The following is a 26,189-nucleotide window of genomic DNA, read 5'->3' as shown; positions in this document are numbered from 1 at the left end:
TACTCTAGTCCTACCCAATTCAACATGGCATGAAAAAAAGCATAATTTTGGAAATAAAGTAAAATATTCTTTGTTTGCAAAGTAGACACTATTTGCAATGCAGTAATTATTTGTAATGGTCAACTATCTTTATAGAAAATCTAGAAGAATATAACACTAAATGATTAAAATTGATACAGAAATTTCACAAGGCTTCTGAAGACAAAAAATATGCAATTTAGCCATTTTTATATATATTGCTAATGTAAAATTAGAAAATAAATTTTTAAAAATGTATTTACACTTACAACACAAAATCCAAATATATAGAATTAAATCTAGTAAAATATATTGAACATTTCTTCACAGGAAACTATATATACATATATACATATATATACATATATACACATGCATATGTATATACATATATACATATATACACATATGCATATGCATATGTATATATATACATATATATATGTATATATATATAGAGAGAGAGAGAGGGATGATGCTTATGAACTTGGTATGGTAAAAATTCAATATGGTAAAGATTTCAACTTCTCTATATTGAGCATAGATTTAATGCAATCCCAATGAAAATGTTGGCTGATCTATATTTTTTGTTTGTTTTAAAAAAGTCATGGGGGGGCACTTAGAAGTTAATTATTATAAAACTTACACTTAAATACAAATGACTGACAAGAACAAAGTAAGATTACCTGCACTATTACTGGCTTAGAATTCATTAATTAAAACAGTGCTGCACGGGCACAAAACTAGATCCCTACCTACCTTTCAAATAATCTCTTTTAGGAAATATCTCTCAGCTTTTCAGGCAGTTTTATCAAAACTTTGCTGTTGTACTCTTTATTGTAGCAGTTGTAAAATAATTATATCAAAAATATTTATGTCTTTCTTCCCACATCAGACTGTGAATTCGTAACACTGCCAATTTAACTAATAAATTATCAAACTTAGTCTCTGACATACATCAGACACTCAAGGAATATGAGTTATATGACTAAAATGACATCAGTAAATAAGATTTTCATAGTCCCCAAACAGATAATTCAAACTTACCTCCTATATCTGGGCGAAGTTTATTGTCATAGCCTTGAAGCAATGAGTTGAGAATTTGTGTTATATCTCCTTCATGAATCTTTGGTGCCAAGACCCAAGTTTTGTTCACTGTTAAATCCTCATCATCTTCGTCATCCACTTTATCAACACTAAATAATTCAAAAATGATAGAAATTTCAACAAATTGTGTACTTAAAAAACACAGTTTAAGATAATCATAATTCTTATTTCTTTGTTAGGAAGTAGTAAGAGGAGAAAAAAGCATTAAAAATATTTTACATTCAGTAAGACTGATACTTTCTTCATATGAATCATGCTGATATAATAATACTCAAAAATTAAGAATTCAGTACAAGAAGTGTAGCACATAATTTTTAAATAATAAATTAAATCTTGACCACATCCACAGTTGTCATTTAAGGTCATAGAGATTATGCACTGGAAATGTGAATGATGGTCTTAGATTTGAGCAGTATAGAATCTGCACAACTGTTTATGGTGACTCAACCACAACACATCCCCCCAAAAAATTAAAAGGTAAATAAATACAGGAAAAGTTGTAATAATTGCTGTAGTGAGATATTTAAAAATGCATGTGTAGAAAAGAAGAATAAAGGAAAAAGTATTCAATACATCTATGCCTCTTCTTTCAATTCAGAAGAACCTAGATATCATATTCTAAGAACTTTTTCAGAGATTGTCTTGTCATCAAATCTTGAATGGGTGACTCACCTGACATATATGAAGGGGGACACGACTATCAAGTTTTATGAACAGAAGTGAAACTTTAGAAACCAAATAACACCATTGCTTTCATTTTGTAAATGAGAAAACTGAAGACAGTAGGGAACTAGCCAATGCACAAACTCACTTTTATTAGGAAAACTGAAAAACAAGTCCTAACTAACTCTTCAGTTAATGCTTCCTACTACACCCCTGTGTTTAACAAGCATAAGGATGCAGCTTAATCCTGCGTTGTGGTAGAAAATGCAGCAATATAGATATTCATCTACAATTCATCAGAAGTAACAAACTACTCTTCATTATTCATAAAGAATGCCATCCTCAAATGAGTATGATCATCCTAGACTTAACACCTACTCCAGCAAATCTCAGCCCTCCAGTGAAAAAGGGTCAAAAGGATAAACACTTACATTGGTGAAATTAGGTAAATCCAAAATATATCAGTTATTTCCAAATATTTCAGAGATAGGCTTCCCTCTAGCAGTAAACATGCAAATTTATCTCAGTATCTTTAGTTTATTTTTCCACACTATCCATTTAGATTTCTTTTGCTTTGGACCTAAAACATCTTTGCTAATGCAGCCTTCTCCCTCTTTATCTTTTAAAAACTTTTTCCAGTTTTATTGAGATATAGCCAATGTATATTATAGTACAAATTTAAGGTGTACAACATAATTATATGTATATTTAAAGATAAATAAGCTTAATTAACATCCACCCTTTTTATTCTTAATGAGTACAAATTAACATTATAAATGAAAACTTCATCTTTAAAGTATCGACTAGTCATTTCTTCTCCATTGTAATTCTATTGATGGTTATTATCAACAGATAATGGAGAGGACTATTATTCTCAGTATTTCTTCTCTCCTTCCTGTCAGAAAATTATACTTCTCACTCCACTGACTTCTAATTTGGTCATGTGACTCGAAATGCTCCTTCCTTGCTGGAGGATTGTACTTCCCTGTTCTACTGAATTCAGGGGTGGCCCTGTGGTTTGCTTTAGCTAATGGAATATATGTGGCCTGCATCACTACCGAGCAGATTTGATGTCAGAGCACAGTTCATCATATCTCTCTTGTCTTTCTGCCAAATGACCAGAAACATGTAGAAGCTACTCCATTACTTCACTCCCAGAGCGAAGGCAACACGGACAGAGCCACAGCTGATCTACAAGGGACATGCATCCTCAGTGAGAAACATTTAGTGTTGTAAGCCACTGCGATTTGGGGGTACTTTATTACCACTGTATACAACTTAAATTCCTACGTAAACTCCAATGGTACATTTAGTTAACAGGTTTTCAAGGAAGCACTCATTTATATGATTTGTATTGCTGTATTTAACTTCAAAAAGTATACACTACTGAAATCTAGCTATATGATCATCTTTAAAATAATTTATTTTCTCTCAATGAAATATACACACACCTACATTCATTCATAAACGAAATCACTAAAAATAGTGAAGTATTAAGAGTCCCTGCTGGTGTGTCCTCCAGGAACATTATCTTATCCAATTAGAATTGCTAAGATATTGGCAACAACCCAAATTCTAGAGCATCCATTTCGCTTAAACTCCCAGTTTATGGAGTGAAACATCTGGTGGTTTGAAGCAGGCCACTGAACATAGAAGCAGTCGATCTTTCTTTGAAATATGATTGTAGTCAAATGGAAGTTTCCATGAAAAAAAAAAATAAAAGCCTTTTCTATTTTTTAACAGTAGCAATGTCCTGATAATCCCAAAGTACAAGTTCATAGTGATTTATAGTCCTCTTTTCCCAGCTGGCTTGAAGGTAATATGAGACTCTCAGTGCTATCACAAAGCTAACTGTCCTCATTTTTGGCAATAATAGAAAGGAAATTTCATGATGGTTAATTTTTCTGTATCTTCCCTCCAAGCTTTCTAAATTACCTTTGGAATATTCATTAAGTATGTGAAGACCTTATTGGTATTATTTTGGTGATTAAAAAGTACTTGTCATAATTTTAAAAATAATTCACATAGTTGATCTGATGTCTCAATATCTTTCACAGGCTGGGGGATATTTGTAATGTTTACATATGTTGAGTGACTATTCACATAGGGGAAAGATGTATGATTTTCTTAGGTAACACTGAGAATTTCTTGACTCATGCTCAAGCACTTCTTTTAAATAATTTAAGTATAATTTTATAGTTAGTGGAAATACATTTAGACCACTGAGTATAAAATTTTAATAATTGTTATCTTAATTATTGACATTTTTATTGTTACTATCAACTACTGAATACCTATAGTGCATCATTAAGTTCTTACCATGTTTTAATAATTGTGTGCTATGTTCTTTCCACATTTTATGTCATTTAATCCAGAGTAATCCCACGAAATAAATATTAATGTTTCTATTTTACAGATAAGAAAAAATAAATTTCTAGAATTTCCAGGATACACCCTTTTAAAAAATAGAACCAGGAATATTGATTAATTTGAAGACTTGTTTTGTCTCTCTCAAATTTTTTCTTTTTTTTTTTTTTTTTGGAAGTTTCCATAATATCATCACATTTTATCTTCATTAAAAATTTCAGGATGGTTGGACTGTGAGTTTTCTAATTCATAAGAACACAGCAACTCTTACGGTAAGTAATTAGGATATTTGGATTGTGCATGAATAGGATGCTTAATCTCCATCCTTGAATTCCAAAGGGTTAGAATAATAATTTCAAGGAATCACAAACATATGCTCTGATGAAAAAGACTTTCTAACATGTGTGCTCAACTTCCAATCCAATGCTTTAACTCATTTATAGAGTACATATCATGTACTACAAATGTGCTAAGTCCTGAAAATAAGACAAAGTTGCTTTACTGATCTAGATTACCTTATTTTTTAATAAAGGAGAAACCTATTTAAACAAATGACACAGAAATCCATAACATATAAAGATATTTATTACAGTATTATTTATAATAGCACAAATTTTAGGGGCGCCTGGGTGGCTCAGTCGGTTAAGCGTCCGACTTCGGCTCAGGTCACGATCTCATGGTCCGTGAGTTCGAGCCCCGGGTCAGGCTCTGGGCTGATGGCTCATAGCCTGGAGCCTGCTTCTGATTCTGTGTCTCCCTCTCTCTCTGCCCCTCCCCATTCATGCTCTGTCTCTGTCTCAAAAATAAATAAAAACGTTAAAAAAATTTTTAAATAGCACAAATTTTATTTTAAAAAAATTTTTTTTAACATTTATTTATTTTTGAGACAGAGAGAGACAGAGCATGAACGGGGGGAGGGCCAGAGAGAGAGGGAGACACAGAATCTGAAGCAGGCTCCAGGCTCTGAGCCGTCAGCCCAGAGCCTGATGCGGGGCTCGAACTCACGGACCGTGAGATGGTGACCTGAGCGAAGTCGGACGCTCAACCGACTGAGCCACCCAGGCGCCCCTAAATAGCACAAATTTTAAATACTAAGAGGACATTTAAGTAAATAATTATAGAGCCCTATGATGTAATGAATGTACCCACTTGATTGATTTGATTGATTGTACCCATTTGACTGATGTACCATACAGACTGAACAGTCTGTAAAAAAATAGAACATTATTTTCATGATTTAATGTTATATATAACATATAACAATTTGCTTTTATCAAAGCCTATGTATAAAATGCCTGAAGATTTGGTGGGAAAGCTGCATAATGAGTATTCTAAGTATTCTACACTAGTGGAGCTATAGAAAATTAAATTTTGTTTGTATATTAATAGTATGCTATGACCTTTCTGAGGAATTTTATAATACAAATACATGAAAAGGAGTTAATTTGTCATTAATGCCTACCTAAAAAATGAACTGCCTTTTCCTATACATCAGATAGTGTTCGGAAATAAATTTCTAATCATAAACTTAAGTAATTCAACAGAGCCTTTTATAGAGAGAAGCGGGCTTTATATTCTGCCAAGAAAACAGCAGGGGCAGCCCTGAAAATTCGCTCCTCAGTTTTCCCTCCACGGGAACGTGGTTGACTGATGGCCCAGTTGCCGGACCTCTGGACCAGACCTGCATCTACAGGAGACCCAAGGTTCCCTTGGGCTGCTCGTAGCAATAACTGAACGTAGTAGAAATCCTAGTCGTACCGCTCCATTCCTACAGGACCAGGGACTCCTCTAAAGGGCAGCTTATGTTAGACAACTCTCACTAGCCTGCACAAAACTTGATTAGAAGCCTGAGACTCTTTTGACACAAACTTTCTTTCTCCCCTGTGTTCACAGGTGTCAGACTTCCATTATTATCTGAAGCCTCTCTTTCCTTATGTCCACTTCCTCCTGCTTACCTTACATAGGCATTGCTCTCAAAAATCTCTTGGGGCCCCTGGGTGGCTCAGTCGGATGAGCATCTGATTTCAGCGCAGGTCATGGTCTCGGGGTTCATGAGTTTGAGCCTGGCGTCCGCTCTGTGATGACAGCTCAGAGCCTGGAGCCCTGCTTCTGATTCTGTATCTCCCTCTCTCTCTCTGCCCCTCCCCTGCTCATGCTCTATCTCTCTCTGTCTCGCAAAAATAAATAAATGTAAGAAAAAAAAATTAAAAACTCTCTTACGTGTTTAATCTCAGCTTGGTATCTGCTTCTCCAAAGCTTCTGCCTCCCACATATTTTTTAACTGACACTGCTAACTATTTACTAAAGAAAAATTTTGAGTCACATGCATCAGTATTGGGTTTTCTTGTTTTTGTTTTTGTTTTACTAAGCTATTTTAATACATTATACAAATCAATCAGTTTATATACTTACTGTTTGTGAAAAACTACTCTAATGAGTTATTACTATTCTTAATGAAACAAGCAAAAGCTTTGAACTAATAATAATTAAAACAGACTAAGTAAACCAAAGTATGCTAAACCCTATAATTATAAGGAGAATTACAAACAGAATTGTAACACTATATATGCTATACCGTCTTTATAGCCAGAGAAAAATAATATAGGTCTATAGCAAGTCAATCAAGTAATATAACCTGTCTTTCATACATAGGCTAAACATTCATCAGAGTTTGCCCAGGATGGCCATGGTTTCTATCTGTTGTCCTAGAATAATAATTGCACCCTCTTTTACTCACAAAATGACCTAATTTGGATGATAAATTATATAGTCACCCTGTATATAGTGCATATAAAGGTGACTTCAAATGCCCTGTTTCTGACACCTGGGGAAAACTCTTCCATTAATCTGTTTAGAGGGTCAAGATGATACTTCAAAGCCAGGCCTCATCTGTGATCTGTTGTTCATGACAGATTAGCCTTTGTTTATAAATTTCAAATATGCTTTTATAAGCATAAGACAAGTGATAAGTTCCAGGAAAGAAACATACCTGTTCTCATGTTTCTGAGTAGGAGATATCCTAATGCCAAAGCCTACAGGAGCTAGTTTTTAGAGACTAGATATTGATTTTAGATCTGAAATTCCAAGAAAATGAAAGTAAAATAGAAAAGCGAATTTTCTTGCTTTCTTTTTTCCTCTATATTCTAGCTGCTAATTTTTTTTTTTTTATACAAAGCTCCCTTCTACAATTGCAGCTCTGAATCATTTTTATTGTTTGTACAAGTTACTAGGGAAGCAGAAGAAGTAAAAGCCTGGTAGACAACAGGGTTACAGATCTGAACTTTCGGAGGTTTAGAGAGGTGAAATGATAGCCCACTCAATTCTATGATTTTTCTTTTAGCACGAGAGAATGTAAGACTCATCACTTAACACACACAAAAAGGAATACTTAGGAAATTTGAGGAAGGAGAAGGGACCCTAACCTGGAACATTAAGTGTGTTCCACTCTGTTTCCAAAGTGTCCAGTATCTAATTCTCCCATAAAATTGACCACACTGCATCTTAATTAACTACTTTATTTATTTATGTTTATTTTGGAGAGAGAGAGAGAGAGAGACAGAGTGCGAGCAGGGAAGGGGCAGAGAGACAGGGAGACACAGAATCCGAAGCACGCTCCAGGCTCTGAGCTGTCAGCACAGAGCCTGACGTGGGGCTCAAACTCATGAACCGCAACACCGTGACATGAGCCCAAATCAGATGCTCAATCGACTGGGCCACCCAGGGGCCTCTTAACTACCTTATTTATTTATGGACATCTCTAAACTCCTTGAAGGCAGCGGTTAGGGTTTTCAATGTTATATCATTGGCACCCAGACCAGTGCCTGACACCCAGTAGGTGTCCCATAAAAAAAATTCACTGGATGAATGGAAAGAATATTCGAGCCCATCTTGCTGTTGGCAAGTAAAATTAAAGTGAATCAAGAAAACAAACAAATAAAAACAAAAATCATTGGCCTTAATAGGAACTTATTAATGTAGCTAACCTAATATAAATTAATTTCAAAGAACAAAGTAACTTTCTGATACTAGTACTACTGTCAGACTTATAAAATTGACATAAAATTAGAGGAAATGTAACAGGGAAGGTACAAGTCTTATGTGAAAAAAAACAGAGACTATCGGAACAGAAACAAAACATAAAGGCAACGTATATATTTTGGCTACAAGACACTACCGTTAATATATAATCCCCAAATCAGCTTGTAAATTTAATGAAGTTTTAATCAGAATCCCATAGTTCACACGTATGAGGTTAAAATCCTCATAACTAAATAGAAGGATCAGTATGAGAGTTTATAGGAAATTATCGAAAAAAGAATTATTAGATGAAGTTGGCCCTGCCAGAATAAAAAGAAAACATATTCTTACAGGAAGGAAAATAAACCATAATTTTCATTATAATCTATTAAAAAGTGACCATTGGGCTAAAAGTGTATTAAAATTAACACCAAATTCTCTATTGTTCGAATTTATATACATAGACCCTGAGAGAACATACAATAGAAACAGTAAAATTCTTCATGACACTCACATTCTCTACGCCTTTGATGTTCTTATGCATCAGATAAAATCTATAATTTTGCTACAAATTTTACAAAGTGGAGGCATAATATGGAAGCTTATTAAATTATAAAACATATTAAAAGATCTTAAAATCGAGTGGAATAAAGACATGGCAATGAGTTCCTCTGAATGCAGAAAAATATACCTTTTTTCCCTAACTCTTAGAATCACAAAATGAGAGGTTAAAATATATTCATTGACATAAGGATCCTCTCAGACCATTCACTTAAAAAAGAAGAGAATACAAATGGGTAGAACTGAAACAAGAAAAATATCTGTCTAGTCATTCCGGTTCTGACAATTTGAAGGTTTTTCAAAAAGAACTGTTACTAAGGAAATGTTCTCTCTCTCTCTCTGTCTCTCCCACTCTGTCTTTCTTCTTCACTAATACTGACCCAAACTTATGCCCATGACATTGAGTCCTTTCCCAGAGTTGCAGTTGATGCCAGCCTCTATGATGCCTGCACTATAGTTAGTTCATCTAGAATTCGGAATACCAATTATATAGCATTTTATCATCAACATAAACTACCAGAATGCAGGTTCACTGAGGACAGGGACTCTGCCTTCTTTGTTCTGTACATTGAGCATATATTCTGTTCCATATACGCCCCATACACAGGACCCAAATGTTATTAGGGCAAGGATTCTGTCTTACTTACCAGTGCATCTCCAGCTGTCAGAACTCTGCTTAACACACCGTGGGCTCTGAGTAAATATTTGTTGAATGAGTGCTAATGCTCCATAGATGTTTACTGAGTGAATTAATAGCTAAGACTATTTCCTGAAACATGAGGCTTCAATTGGTTACACTATTTTAGTGTAGATAGAATTAGATTCTGAGATATTTAAAAATAGAAAGAGACATAAATTTCATCTGCCTCCCACAGAGCACAAGAACTCTAACAAGCTTCTGCTTGAAGAAGTCTGGTGATAAGGCATCCATAATTTTGTTAGAGGCCTTTTGTGTTGAAAGAAAATGTGACTTCACGTAGCTTCCACTAGTCAGTGATGGTATGTCTATTATACCTATGTGTAATAAATTCAACCATGATTTTATTTAGCATCCTGAAAAATAAGTTGCCATTCCGAGTCCTCAGAAAACCTTTTCTGGATTCCAAATTCTTGCTATTAACTCTTTATCCTATGGTGTTTTTTTCTAGATCAAGTGTTCCACTTTGTTAAAGGTTTTCTTAAAATAATTAATCTGGCACTATACATAGTATTCCAGATTATGTGATAGCGACGCAAATTTTTATACTTACTATGCTTCCATCAACTGCATGGTCTGTCCTTTCTTTCCATCATTCTTTTCATCCCTCTCTTCCTTCTTCCCCCCCTCCATCTACAGTCATGCTAATTGCTTTGATTTAAATTGCATTTGTAATCTGAGAAGTGTGGTGGTTAAGAATGCAGGCTCTGGGCATTGAATACATGGATTTGAGTGTTGGATTCAGCACTTATCAGCAAGATGTTTAGCGAGTTTAAAAATTGCTGTGCCCCAGTTTTCCCATCTGTAAAACGGGGAGAATAATAGAAGCAAATATTATTCCCCCTTCATACTTGATTGGTAATTTGGCTAAGTATAATGTTCTATGCTGAACATGTGGCTTTAGAATTCTGGAGACATTTCCCCCTTCGGGTATTGCTGGTGAGAAATCTGTTGGCTCTTTAATTCTCTTTCCTTGATTGAGATCTGTTCCAACAGCAGACTCTTCTGTTTATCATTGGCGTTCTGAATATATACTTCCTTATTGTGACTATAAGATGTTTTGCTTTGATTAATACCATAAATCCAGGAGTTACCATGAGTAAAAGCTGCATATAGGTTGTACGCATATCTAGTCTATTTGCCACTGCAAACGCAGCCCGTTGCACTTTGTTTGGCATGTAACAGGCATTCAGGAAGTATTTGTTGAATGAAATTATGAATGATCTCACTGGAATCCCAAAGATACCTAATAATGCATAAGGGTTGAAGGACTTTACCATACTTGAGACAACTTTAACCAGTATAAATTATACCAGAATCACTGTAATTCCCAGAATATCCATCGTTATATCTTTTCAGTTAAAATTTTAAATGCTATGTACTTTGCACAAATTTTCTCTCTTGGTCTTGAAACAAGCTGGAAAGGAGAGTGTCATTTCTATTTTCACAAATGAGGACTCTGTCTCAAAGATTTTCCTGAAATCACCCTAGTGGGAAATGATGGAGCTAAAACTAGAATTTACATTCTAATGGCCAAGTCCAGGATTCTCAATCGGTACCATGTGTACCTGTGAATTATTCTCTTGAGGTCCATACATTTAATTTATGCCCACCTTTCCTCTTTCTCTCATGGCAGTCATTTATTCTATTTTGATATAAATAATTAAATAAATAAATCTCAAGAGCCCTTTTTTTTTTTTTTTTTTTTTTTTTTTGGTTTTCCACCCTACCTTGCCTCCTCTCCTTTGGGACCCTGCCTTCATTAATATTTTCTTAGACAAATTTTAATCACCTTTATATAACTATAAAATATTAGGTTAGCCTATTTAATGATTGAATAAAAAGTCAAACATGTCCTTTTGTTGCTTAGTCAAAAGCGTGTCTCATAATATATTATGGAATAAAATGGAAGAAGGGCATAACCAAAAGAGTCTAAACACAAGAGATTTATCAATAGTGATATTTGCATTTTAGCTTCAAACGCATTTGTCTCTTAGTCTTTCTTTGAATATTTTATGATCATGGAATATCATTACTCAGTAATTTTGTCTTCAAGTTTGCATTGTATTGTATTAGAAAATTAAGTCAAAAATCTAAATGCCTAAAGAAAAATCATTCACTAGTACCTCCATAAAATATATTACTGAAATTACTTGAAAATAATATATTTTATAAAGCAAATGTATTTGAATATTTTCATTTGGGCAACTGAACGCTAAACTGTATGGTTATTGACTCATGAAATTGTTTGAAAAAAAAAAAAACAAGTTATTTTCCCTGGGCTCTTTCGGAATATAACTTCTTAGTCAAAGCTTATCATAAATTACTTTTTAAAAGAACTAAGACCTCCGACTACTTTTTCAACTCTTGTTAAAAATCTGATTATAATTAGCTTTTCTCAACATTACAAATAAGTCAAATCAGGCTTAAGAGATTTTAACCAACTTATCAAGATGCCATAGAGCCTCACAGAGAATGAAACACAGGTACCATGACTACAGCTTTTAGTTACAATAAGAGGATAGGCTTTCAGAGTTCAGCAATATAAAAATCAATATAGTGTCTCTTCTCTGTGCACTTGATGGAAACTAATGAGGAAGCAAGCTATTGTCTCTGATTAGATATAAGAAATAATAACCCCCAATTTGGTAAATCCCCAAATAGATGACTCTAAAGATTTATTTTAGAAACCAGCATATCAAAATTCTTAAAAACAGAACTGTGATTACTTTTAGAAAGGCCCCTCAAAAGAAGGAGAAAGGGAGAAGGAAATATGAATGTAAATGGTTTATATGCTGAAACCAATTATCTCCAACTAAATATTAAAAGGATGAAAACTTCACCACAACTGTAGCTACTTTAAAGTGAAGACACAAACTCTCATTATGGAGGCCCTGAGAGCTAATTATAACAGCAATATATAGCTTTATTTTTTAATATTCTTTTATTTATTGGCCAGAATAATCCAAATTATCTGTAGTCTTGTGATAAAATGAATTATTTATATATACATATTATTTATCTATATATACCTATATCTATCTATCTATCTATCTATCTATCTATATATAATTATTTATCTATATATAATTTTAACTGCATAAGCCTCCTCTCTGACTCATACATAAGGTAAAACAAAGTACATGGAATTTCAATTAGAATTTCACTCTTGAAAACTGCAAAGAAAACCCAGTAGAGCAACCACTGGGATATTTTATGTTTCAGTTCAAATAGTAAACATATTGACTACGAAAATGTGTAGAAACCATTAATGATCTCCAACCACCCTTCATTTCCTAGATGAAAAACCTGTTCAAGGAGGTTAGGGACTCTTGACACAGGTGATCATGTCTCCAGACTTCTAGAACCCATCCCTGTCAACTACACTGCACAACTCTTTAATTCTAAGCAGCTTGAAGAGACTTCTGGAGCGAATTATGAGGATTGCAATGTAAATATCCTCAAAAACAAAAGATATTACTTAAATAAAACATCTTTGAAGATAGACGGTATGTCCTTTAAAGATCAGCCTATTAGGTTGCAAGGGAAACTCCTACTTATAAAGGTAAAGGAGCATACAGGTTGTTATTTCAGAAAGCCACTGGGTAAATCTGTTTTTACTTATGAGAACACAGATTCATTTGTAGTATTATGAAGATTCATGAAAGCACTGATACATGATCTATCAAAATATCTTCTATAATTTTATAATATATTCAAAGAAATAAGCCATCATGGTACAACTTATATACCACAAATAATTAGTCGGTAGTATGTTTGTGCCCATGCAGAACATTTAAGTTTCTAAGGGAAAAAGGTAAATAAACTAAAACTGTAATACTTAAAAAAAACATTGCATGTCAAACATTTTCTGACAAGCCTAAAATTGCTTAGTATACCTTAATCCATTTCCTGTTTTTGGAGAGAAAATACAGTTGTTCTATCTGCTGGTAATGACAACAATATTCACTCTAGCTATATATTACAATTAATCGTCATAATAATTTATTTCAGTAATGATACAAGTAGTTATAGAGGCATGTTTCCATCTGCATAGTGATTTTATTCTGGAGTTCTAAACAGGATAACATAATATAATAATATAATTTTAAATATGCACTTATACAAAATACATTTACATGATATGTATTGTATATCCAAGACCTAAATAGTGTCTGTTAATATATTTTAATTCCATTCAACCACTACTCCTCTATACCTGACCATTTTATTTTTCTACCAGAATTATTTCAAAGTTTTATTGGAAGATATTACAATCCAAGAAGCTCAAGTCTTGTTCCTGTTAAATTGGAGGCTTGGGGATGCTACTGTCTCTCTCTTTGCCTCTCTGTCTCTCTTTCTCTGTCACACACACACACACACACACACACACACCACATTCACATCCATACATTTTTTTTCTTACTTGTAGACAACCAATTAAAATAAAAATTATTTACATACCTCAATAAAATATACATGGTTATCTCCAAATTAAATATAGCACACCCTCAAACCCAAAAGATTTTTAAGCCATATTTATAATCTCTCTTGATATAAAACTTTGGTTTTTCCAGAATACCAAAAAAAAAAAAAGATAAGGGAAAAATCAACGTTACTTTATAGAAAAGCATCATACATACCATGTTGTGTAACAAGTTTCTAAAATAACTTTCTCTTTAAAATGCAGAATTATCCAGAAAGTTCATCAGTGACACCCATTCACTAAATTTAGTAGCAAAATCATTTCTACTCCCCCTCCCTGCTCCCAGTAACTGAACCTTTACTAGTTTCCACTGTGTCAAGTCACACAAAACAAAACAAAACAAACCCAAACTCAACTCCCCTCTGCGCTTTCACACATAGGTTCCTTTCATTCTATCTGAAAACAAGTAGATCTAATCGGAAAATAAAACGACGGTAAAATATCGCACTTGTGCCCAGGGGAATGCAAATTACTTAGAATTTTTTTTTTTTTAAGAAAGAGAAATGAGGGGGGAGGGGGTTGATACCACGGAATAGTTTCAAGTCCTTGAATGTACTCACCAGTTTCCCAAATGCAGGGTCAGTAACAAGAACATCAGCCTCACCACTCTACTTTGGCTCCACAAAAGAAAAGGGGAGAAGAGAGCAGCTTTCCAAGAACCCATCAGGATTGCTTTTTCCGCTCAGCTCTCCCAGCCAGGACTTTTTCTCCCACCTCAGCAGCAGCCGGGTGAGTGAGTACGAGAAGGGAGAGTGTGGGAAGGCAGTACACCTCCCAACCAGGTAGGATGCGACTCCCAGCGGAATGGAGCAGGGGAGCCAATAAGACCGAGAGGATGCTGGCATAAATTATCTGAGAACGAGTTGGGCCAATCTCCGGCCCTGAGAGGCGGAGCTTCTCCTACTAGAAATCAGAGCCCAGTAGGGAAAAGGGCTCCGTCTTTCCAAAAGAAAAACAAACCTCTTCTCTCACGCAGCCTTGGAGAAACGTTTGAGTGGCCTTGACAGATTCCCTCTCTGGGAAAAGAAGTCTCCCTCTTCCCCCGACCTTCCCTTCTGCCTGACTATTTCGGGGGCTGCTGCCTTTTTCTCTCCCGAGTTTGGATTCTGAATCTGCGTTCCAAGGGAAGGCAGTACCTAATCCGTTTCCCCAGGCTCACGAAGGTTCTGCTATTTTTTGTTAATCATCGTTGGTAATTTGGAGTGTCGGCCGGTGTCTCGTTTCTCTTTGCAGACCCAGCAGCTGGCACAATGCCCGGCATAGATGAGCTCTCGGGAGATGCTGAATATATAACTGAATGAATGAATGAGCGGGCTTGGTGCATTCCTGGTAATCACGTTTCCACCCCCCCCCCCCCCCCTTCCGCTGCCCTTATGAGTGAGAGGATTGGCAGTCGCTTCTCCCAGGGCACCAAAAATGATGCTCATGAATAATCCCCGGCAAGAACAATCTCATTTTACAAAAACATAAGCAAAAATTCTATTTTAAAAAGGTCCTCTTAGCCATAGGAGTTGGAGACCTATTACATGGGTAGTCCTTGCTCTCTGCTCCCTCCCCAGTTGGCTTAGCGTTTGTGGAGCTCCAGTGTTTGGTACCTAACTTCAGAGGCTCTGCTTTGAGTTTGCAGCAGAGCCCAACAGTTACCATGGCAACCGGAAGCCTCTGGCAGCTTGAACAACTGTACAGACGAAGACAGTGGTGGTGGTGGTGGAAGCAGGCTCGCTCTGCCCAGCCATCTTCTGCCTTTATGCCTTCCTCAATCCCTGCTTCCCACTGAAGCCAACTGGGGTGGAGGTCTTTGGCAGTCTCACTAATCACCCCACCACTCCCTGGAATTGACCAGATTCGGGGTGAACCGTGTGTAAAAACCACGGAAGTTACTTGAGAGTATTTGTCTCCAGGGCAAACAATTCAAGGCAGAAGTAACAGTGTTTGCACAGGAGCATAAGGTAACTGTTGCTGCTACCTTATCTTCTGAAATCACTTAAAGGAACTGGATGGAGGTAACAAGGTTACAAATATTTTCTTGCCCAGAATAACAGATGGTGCAGTGCTGGGCTTTTCTCTTCTCTCTGATTGATTCTCCATCTTTTTAGTCTCCTCTGAAAATAGTATTGACTTCCTTGTTTTCCTTCTCCTACCAACCATTAATGAGGCGGCATTATTCTCTTTCACAAAGCATGCTAGTCAAGGTAGCTTATACCAAATAATTTATATAACAATAAAGTTTCATTATAATAGATTTAGAGGCGAATAAATTTAGTTAAAAGTTGATGCCAATATAAATCTGACTAGGTTTTTTTTTTCTCCTTTAATTAAGAATGTGCTTTGGATAGCTATTTAACTGTTTCATTGGATGCCCGCACTAATACACTGATCTGATTAGCCAGTGAACCAGGAATTAATTCACTAAGTATCCAGTGAATACCAAATACCTGCCTGGTTACTCTTTGCATTATGTTAGCATTAGGGAAGATTTTTGCATATATTAATAGGAATATGACACTGCATGGTGTTATACAATAGTAGTTGATAGTTCATCCATCAAAAATTCTTAACAAGATTTCACTCTTCTTGTTCTCATAGATATCTGAAAGATGCTGAAAACAGTTAAGGAAAATTAATGGAGAGGAAAGGTGAAGGATATACCCTTGGGTAATTACATGTTGACTGTTTACTCTTATGAAAGATAAAAGACTGGAGTAATTTCTAGACTGGGAAATTTCCTGTATTTTACAAAATCTAGATTTTTGAACAATTTTGTGTTGTAATATTTTCCAATTTATCTCACTCTTTTCTTTCGAGTAATTTTATCTGACTTTATTTCTATCTCTTCCTTTGATTTTCCCCCTTTTTATAATACATGTCTTCTGGAAAACTGATCTTATTCTGCTGTCATAGTTAATTATAATTCCCTGTAAACTGAGTAAAAAGGGTCTGAGCCCTCCGGAACCTGGAGAAGGAATAATTATTTTGGATATCAGCCATGTCTTGACCCTGATGTCTGTCTCATTTGATTTAATAAATCAAATGGGGCAGGGGAATGGTGACATATATTGTGAGTTCTAGAAAAATCCAAGTAGGTAAGCAAACAAACCATAGTCTCACAGACTATGTGCCCCCTGGCACTCAAGGGGAAACAGATCAGGTGCCTTGCACAATTCCAGAGGAGAAGGCCAGAAATTGGGCCAGTAAGGGACTGGAGGAAGCTCTCTGTCTTCCATTGTGGCCATCATTTCCAACTTAAGACAGTTGGGCCACCTGAGACATTTAGCAATATCTGGAGATACATCTTCAGTTGTCACAATTTGGTGGGTGGGGGAAACTACTGGCATCTAGTGGGTAGAGTCCAGAGTTGCTGCCACACATTCTAAAATTCAAAAGAAAGCTGTCCCACCACAAAAACTTACAAAGTTCACACTATCAACAGTACCAAGGTTGAGAAGCCCCACAGTACAGTTGAAGAAGATAGATACCCAGATTCTACTGTAGCTGATGATTTCCTTATATTGTCTTTGAGTCACCATTCTCTTCCTCCTTCCTTTGATAGGCTGAGCCACAACCCTTATCCAGTTGTATCTAGCTGTAATGATGACCAAAGCACTGTGCACAGCAATTTTCTTTTTTCCAGAATTTGTTCCAAAGGTATCATCTGAGAATAAAATGCTTGAGGTTCCTATTAAAAATGCAGATTCGTGGGCTTCTCTCCAGACCTACTGAATTATGATTTATAACAAGAACCTCTGGCAATTATCATGCATTCAGAAAGTTTGAGAACAATTGTCCCATAATCATCTCACAATATAGCCAGTGCAATGTGACCTGATTATGTCCGTGCAGCCCTGGCCTTAGCAAAGCCAGGTTTTGACATACTCATCTGTCTGTTATTAATTTATTCATTAAAAAATAGTATTGAAAAATTCTGATGTCAGACACTGTGCCTGGAAGTAAGAATACAATAATGAACAAGACTTGCAATTTTTGCTTCAGTTTCTTCACTTATATAAAATAGATAAGAATTACATTTAGCTTATAGAGTTGTTTTAAGGATTAAATGGATTAATACATGGGGATCACTAAAACAGTACATGGATGGTAGGAATTACTCAAAAAACGTCATTGTTGTTAACTCACTGAGAGTAGGCTTCAAATTTGATTCATGTACCCCAGTCCTAGTTAGTCCTTGGCACCAAGTAGAAATTTCTAGTAGGTATAGTCTAATAGGGTGGATGGACAGGATTAGGGGATGGAGAGGATCAGCTGTTCTCACCACATCCTAAATATTATCATGATACCTGGTTTCTCCAAAGGGAGAAGACACTTTGAGTCCTGTTTGAGCTCTCCCAATGCACTTTTAGTCAGATGGCCACAAACTGTACATCAGTCAGAAAAATAATAACAGATTCCTAAACTTATGTCTCAGTATCTTACTTGTTTTGTCTTGCCATATGCAACTCCCTCAGCTTAAGAGGTCTTTCCTGGGGTGCCTGGGTGGCTCAGTCGGTTGAGTGTCCCACTTCGGCTCAGGTCATGGTCTCTCACACTCCGTGAGTTCGAGCCCCGTGTCGGGCTCTGTGCTGGCAGCTCGGAGCCTAGAGCCTGCTTCAGATTCTGTGTCTCCCCCTCTCTCTGCCCCTCCCCTGCTCATGCGCTGTCTCTGTCTCAAAAATAAATAAACATTAAAAAAAAAAAGATGTCTTTCCTCCTTTTCACTTGCCTACTCTTGTCATTCTTTTCTAGTTAAGTTTCAGTCTCATTTCCCCCACCCCCAAACCTTTACTGATTCTTCACACCATGCTAGTCTGTTGTATAGGCTGTCCTATAGTAATAGTTAAAATCTACTAAGTATTCACTACGTGTCACCAGGCATTATACTTAACAGTTCTATAATACACATAGGTGCAATAGTCTTCTATCACTTAAAGCAACCATTTCATATTCATATCATAGAACGTATCACCATTTTTGGAAACTACCTGTATTGCTACCTAAATTCTCAGTTTTATGTTTTTAAATTTTGTATCAAAGAGTTACATAAGTGCTTATCAGAACTCATATTAACTATGTGTATATTTAATATTATTTGTATATTTAATTCATACCTTTCTGTCCCTAAAATGTAGCATAATGAAGGCAGAGATTCCATTTGTTTTCATCACCCTGTTTGCCAGAAACAGTGGCTAACAAGTACTAGACATTCAGTAAATATCTGCAGAATAAATAAGTATTCAATGTATAATTGAATAAATAAACACATGAATGGCTTTAATCCTTTTATATATTTCTGGAGCCGTTAAGGGATCTCTATTCAACAGCACAAGTCTCAAGTGCCCGTCTCTAAGTGGACAAAATCTAAATTTTGTTGCTTGACTTGTTCCTTCCCATTGACCAGGGAAATTAATTATTTTTCCTATTTGCAGGTCAACATGATCAAATTTAACAAACCAAGACATCTTAATTTATGTAATCAAGTTATTATTTAAAACAAACAAGGAGAGAGGGCCAGCACAAAGAGATTTCAAGACTGAAGGCACAGACTCTTTTTTGTCAATCTGTTCAACCTCCTTAATCTTGTTATGTGGCCTCTCCAGTACAGCCAAGAGAGGGAGTTTAGAAGCGGAGCCTTGGTGGCAGACTGCAATGGAACTATAGCTTCCAACTCTAAGTCCATCCCATTTTTTTGTTTGTTTGTTTGTATCTGTATTCTAATTTCTTAATATGGCTTTTTGCTGCTGGTTATCTCTAGTTTTTCTTGTATCTTCCATATTTTCCTTTCTATCTGATTTACCCACCAACGTGCAAATATGCTCATATACAACATCAAAATATGCATATACACACTATTAACCTCATTTCCCACTCTATCTTCCATTTTTATCACTGACTCCCATTAATAGCCATCCCTCCCTATTCCTTCACCGTTCACCACTCACCAAACTCTGTGTTCTGGCTTCTGCCCCCATGACGCCAATGCCTCTATGTTGCTAAATCCAGTAGACATTTCCCCTGGTCATCGTGTATGATCATCCATTCACCTGCATTTCTTCCAGTTGACCATTCCCTCTTTCCCAAAACCCTCCTCCATGCCATGGTACCATGCTTTCCTGGTTTTCCTCAAGTATCTTTAGTAACTCTTTTTAGGCTTCTATACATGTTTGTTCCATCTGGCCCCAACATTGTAGAATTACTCAAATATCAGTTCAATTTCTTTTTGCTTCAAACTCTCACATTGAGCAACCTCATCTATTTTCCAAGATTATATATATATGTGTATATATATATATATATACACACGTATATATACATGTATATATACGTATATATACATATATGTACATATATGTATATATGCACATATATGTATATACATGTACATATATGTATATATACATGTATATATATATACGTGTATATATATATACACATATATATATATATTTTTTAATGGAAATATATCCCTTCAAATCACATTTCAAATCTTGAATTTCTATTGGACTTTAGATGCATATGTCCAACTAATACCAGCCTAGTCAAACCAGAAACCTCACAGTTTCTCTAGAAATATGTATTATCTGATCTATCATAAACTCTTCAGTTTAATTCCCATATGATTGCTACAAAAATTAAGTTAGTCAATTTATATAAAGCTCTTAGATAGTGCCTGGCACATAGTAAGTGCTCAGTTAATCTTAATTCTTGCTATTGTTATTACCATTCTCCAATTTCTTTCTATTTCTCCTGCCAATTAATCCAAGCAGCCATCATCTTTTACTTGGACTACCACAACACCCTCCATATCCAATCATGCCTACCTCTAATTTATTTTTTATATAACTACCAGATGGTCTTTTAACAAATAGAAAGCTATGTTCTATTCAAACCATTCAATGATTTCCTATTGCATTTAGGACAAAAATGTCATATTATTATTATGGTCTTTGAGACCCTCTAGCTTCTGGCCCCTCCCTCTCTCCCCTACTCCACCTTAGCAACTATCTCCTTCCTTCAATGTGTTCTAGCTAGAATCACACTCCTTTGTTTTTTTGTTTGTTTGTTTGTTGTTATTGTTGTTTATTTTTTATTGTGACTCATTGATACCTTTGGCTTTTGCGGGTGATTTCCCTATACCTTGATCACTGCATTCACCCTTCACCCTTTGTCTGCTATTGTCCTCTTTTCTCAGCTTAACTGGCACATCTTCAAACAAGCCCCAATTCCCCAGTTTAAGTCCTCCATTGTGTCATCTAATATCACTCAGTACTTTTCCTTCCTTTCTTTTCCTTCCCACGGCACTTTTCCTTTCCTTCCTCAGTACTTTTCTTTCTGTCTTTGTTTCTTTGTTTCTTTGTTTCTTTCCTTCCTTCCTTCCTCCTCTCTTCCTTCCACTTGCTATATTTCATAATTCACCAATATATTTAATTTGCATTAGTTACTAAGCCTTATGGCTTCAAGCATTCTTCTATATACTAAAGATACCATAATAACCAACAGTTTCATGCTCTTATGGAGCTAGCATTTTATTGAGCTCTCTATAATATAGATTATATGTATCTTCATTCTTAAACATACTTTTATAAACATTTGTTTAATTTTTGTCTCTTATCCAGGCTGTCATTCTTTGATAACAAAAGTTTTTGTCTTTTCTTTTTTCCCACGGCCCCCAATGTCTGGGATAGTGCCCCATCATGTCTGGGATACTGCCCCATCATAGCCATTAACTGAATGAATAAATGAATGAAGGAATGAATTACAAGTACCAGAAGTTGGAATTACATGAGTAAGCCTTCATAAGCATCATGCATCATACGGTTAATTAATATTTGGAAAAGATGGAATGTAGAGTTAGGTCACATACATTTAAATCCTGTCTACACTAATTATTTTTCCGTGATTTTTAGCAAACCATGACATCTCTCAATTATCTCAGTAATGTCAGGTTTCTCAGAAAATGGAGATGACAATTACTCCTACCAAAACAGATATGAAGATTAAAAAAATAATTTTAGTATTACTTTTTATAAACCATTAAATGATTTAGAAATACTAGTTGTTGACATTGTTGTAATTATTTTTTGATAATCAGTACAGAATTGTAGTAAGTAAAGAAAGCATGACAAGGAAATACAAAATATCAAGAGCTAACATTGATGTAGTCCTACAGTTTTCTAAACATTGTATGTCTTAGTTTATTTAGATATCCTAACTTATTGGAAGCATACAACAATTGTAGGAGGCAGGTACAATTATAATTCCTTTAGTTTACAGATGAGAAAACTGAAGAGCAGAGATTTACTTCCCCATATGACACAGCAAGTAAGTGCTAGAGCTGGGATTTGAATCTAGGGATTCAGGAGCCCATGTTTTGACCTGCCGTGTGATATTGTGTTTTAGATGAGAGATAAAGCATAATGTCAGCTTCACAGAAAATCATCCATATTTCTTCTAAGACAACTTTCCCCTCTCAGTTTAACCAACACTGTTATTTCAGTGACTACATACTAAGGCATCATTATTGTGAAAACCTTTCATATTTTATTTTAAAAGACCAGCCCATAAAAATGTCAAAGGTGGGAAAGAGTTTTTGAAGAATGACCCTTAAGCAGCCATGTTTCAAAAGAATGTAAGTCCTGTTTAGGATATGAGACACTTACAGGAAAGAGGTCCAGCACTTGGAGATTCATCAAAGCCTGACATTTAATGGAAAACTTAAAAGGTCTTGATGGAGCTTTATTATATCAATTACTTATATAGTCTAATATATTTTATTTTAAACATACCTTGCTGGCAGGACTGGCATTGAAACAGTAACCCCAGGGCATCTTTGAATGGGCCCTATCCAGTACCTAACTCCCTTAACATTCAGTATATAGCCCTCAATGTGTCTATTTGTGTGGTTTTGACTAGTAGCTAATGAGTAATATAGTTTCCTATGGCCATTAAGGTCCAGACAGAGAGAACATCCTTCACCTTGCTATGTCCTCGGTCTTCTGTCTCACTGTAGCTCTTGGTCCAGCAAAGAACACAGCAACTACATGTAAATACTGGGAAACCATGGATAGTCTTCAAGTGTACTCTTAGGCATGTGAGGAAGTGCCATACATGTGAAAATAATTGTTTTTAATTACAAAAATCTTGGGAGCCCTTATAAACATAGGTTCTAAGCTTATTGGATCAGGGTGGAAGGATTATAATGCTGGATTGTCAAATGTTTTAAATGAGTACATGCACTAAGCAAAGATTCTAGATTCAATATGTTTATTCAAGGGGCTAAGAGTATTTCTACCAGTTTGCTTTAATGGTTGATCAAACCTTCACCCAAAGGTAACAAATAATTAAGTTAAAACATTTGTGATACTGAAAAGCAGATATCCAAAGTATGAGGAAGAAAAGGTAGTTAGTATGAATTTGTCTCACTCACCAACTCTAATCTATGCACCTAAATTTGTTCAAGGACACTCCTTTAACTTTAATGTATTAATCATGGAAGCTCCAGCAGCCTTGAAGGATTCTAGGGGGACTATTACCTGTAGCCTGGGGATGACAGTGGAAAATGCTGCCATTAAATGGAATTCCCGAAATCCAATGAGGATAATGGGATACCAGGGATCCCTTATATTCAATGTGCATGATAAAACCCCAGAACAGCAAGAGCTGAGTGGCAGCACTTAATTACCAAAATTAAGGTGGGCATGGTTACAGAAATTGGCACTATAAGCAGTAACAGTGATCAGCATACTTTGACCTGTGGAGGTTCTCGGTGTTAGTCAACTGATCAAGGTGTCCTTAGAACTAAAGTAGATGGACAATCTATAGACTTCGTATTGATTTGTGTATTATGAAAATTACTAGCTCTTGTGAAGAGAGGTGATTTGAATTTCCAGAAGAGAGTCCAAGCCCCTCAACCAGTTTTTACTCTTGAGTCAGTTTCTGGACCCAAAGTCTCTTAATAAAGGGGATATTCAGTTTCCTTGTAAAAGGTTGTGGCGACACAGACAAAAACTTATTCTGTAAATCTACCTCCTAGCCTTCCTCCCAGAAATTCTGCCAACAATTATCAGAGTGACTATATTGCAGAAGTTGAATATCTAGACTCTAAGGCCAAAAAGGCCCTGGGTCTGACAGCAGTTCCTGGAGATCCAACATGCAACTGTAGTATAGTAACCACAGTAGAGATCTACAGAGATAACCGATGTATGGTTTGGTTACCACAGTGAGCCGGTGTGCACTTAAACTCATCATGTGATTTTATCCTAGTTAAAAATGCGTGGGTGTGAGGCACACACTCAGCAACTGGCAGAATGCCAGATTAGTTCCTTGACCTGTGGAGAAAAACCCAAGTAAAGGCCACAGAAAGACCTTTATCTATCAACATAATAAACAAAATGCAATACCACATTTCTGCCACATCAAGGACTTCAAAGGAGAAAAAGTAGTACTTCTTGCAACATTTGCATTCAGTTTTTCTGTGGGCATATGCCGAAGGCAGATGGATATAAAAGAATAACGGATTATAAAATATCTAAGTAGTAATGATTCCAATTAGAACCGTTATCCACATTTTTTCATTGCTGGAGTTTCTGCAATCCCCTGACACATGGTTTGCAGCAAATATTTTATTGCTGAATCCCATTAGAAGCTTACTTTTTAGTTAAGGTCAACAATACACTGTTGCTGAATTACCTCAGGGCTAAATCTAACATCCGTCCTAAGGACAGAATCTAGTCTAAAGGCACTTCTGTTGCCCTTCTATTGCATAAGGTGTCATAGTGTTCAATTACATTGATGACACCATGCTGGTAGGACTTGGGAAACAAAAAGAAGGAACTATTCTAAACACCTTGGTAAGGCGCATGCTAATGGAAGGTGGAAAAGAATTCCACAAAAATTCAGAGGCTTTCACCTTGATGAACTTTCTAGAGGATCAATGGCCTGTACATGTTCAGATATCCCTGTGAAGGTGAAGGGAACTGTGCTGTATCAGGTCTTTCCTATTATTGAGGAAGGAACATAATTCCTCTGGATTTTGGAGACAACAGATTCCTTATTTGGGTTCATTATTCCAACCCATTTGCCAAGTAACAAAGTCTATGCTTTATTAGTGCTTTTATTATTTTTATTGGGATTCTATAAAAGAGAAAATTGCGCACTAAGTTTAGATTATTGCACAAGCTGCTCTACCACTTGGGCCACAGGATACTGTAAATCCAATTATGTTTGACATGATTGTGGCAGATGGGGATACTGTATGGCACTTATGGGCAAACTCTTATTGGTGACTCACAAAGTAGACTTTTAAGATTTTAGAGCAAACCTACGCCATTCTCTTCAGATTATTATCTTCTTTTAAGCTATACATTCTGGCTTGTAACTGATCTGTAACATAGAGAATGAACACTTTCCACGGGCCACCAAATTACTATACAATACGCACTACCCTTCATGAATTGATATTGTAGGGAACGGACAGAAGTCTATCATCAAATGAAAGCAACACACACGAGATCAGGATTGAGCGAAGCATGAAGCATAGATTAAGTCACATGAGCAAATGGCTCATATGCCTATGGCCCATACTCCATCTCCATTGCCCTTCTTTCTCAATCATTGTCCTTAGAGCCCCATTAGGAGTTCCCTGAGACTAACTACTGAGGAACAAAAAAAGTCAGGCCTTACTTACAAATGGCTCTGCAGGATTGACGAGAACAATTCCAAAGTAGACAACTGCAGCTCTACAGTTCCACTCCATGACATTTCCAAATAAATTGGTAAAGAAAGGTCATCACAGTAGGAAGAACTTGTGAGTAGTATACCTGTTTTGTTGTGTTTGTTTTTTTTTCCTGAAATTAGAGATGGTCAGAGGCAGAATCCACACGGATTCACAGGCTGTGACTAAAGATCAGAGACTTGGAAAAGATATAGTTGGAAAAAAAGTGACAAAAGGGTATGGGAAGAGACATCTAGATAAATTTATCTGAATGAACGCATAATGCCAGCATATTTTTTGATCCATCATCTGTGAATACTCACAAGGAATAGTTTCAGCAGAATAAGATGTTTATACTTTCATCAACAAGATGATGTTGTATGACTGTCAATTAGCCTCTTTCTCCAGCCATCCTCATTCTTACAGACTGTACTCCTACACAAAGTGGGCACAGCAGCAGGGATGAATGTTGTACATAGTATCAACAAATAGATTCAACAAATATGGTCTGGCTTGCAAATTCCCAGGTTTTCAGTAATAGATAATAATACTTAGCTCCCAGTATGGTA

The 26,189-nt window shown here is 35.9% G+C and overlaps 1 protein-coding gene across 1 annotated transcript in view; it reads right to left on the bottom strand.

The window, feature by feature from the left end:
• GABRG1 (gamma-aminobutyric acid type A receptor subunit gamma1) overlaps nucleotides 1–14,684 on the bottom strand; it is a 62,538-nt gene extending 47,854 nt beyond the window's left edge. The window contains exons 1-2 of the mRNA XM_047854717.1: nucleotides 14,477–14,684; nucleotides 1,066–1,214 (exon numbers count right to left, since the gene is read on the bottom strand). Coding sequence (XP_047710673.1) covers nucleotides 1,066–1,214; nucleotides 14,477–14,580 — 253 coding nt within the window. The 5' untranslated portion in view covers nucleotides 14,581–14,684. The remainder of the gene's footprint in view (nucleotides 1–1,065; nucleotides 1,215–14,476) is intronic.
• Nucleotides 14,685–26,189: the final 11,505 nt, after the last annotated feature.

The sequence above is a fragment of the Prionailurus viverrinus genome, chromosome B1, assembly GCF_022837055.1.
Source record: "Prionailurus viverrinus isolate Anna chromosome B1, UM_Priviv_1.0, whole genome shotgun sequence".
NCBI classification, from domain to species: domain Eukaryota; kingdom Metazoa; phylum Chordata; class Mammalia; order Carnivora; family Felidae; genus Prionailurus; species Prionailurus viverrinus.
The sequence above is the reverse complement of the archived record's forward strand: the minus strand, read 5'-3'. Positions and strand labels throughout refer to the sequence as shown.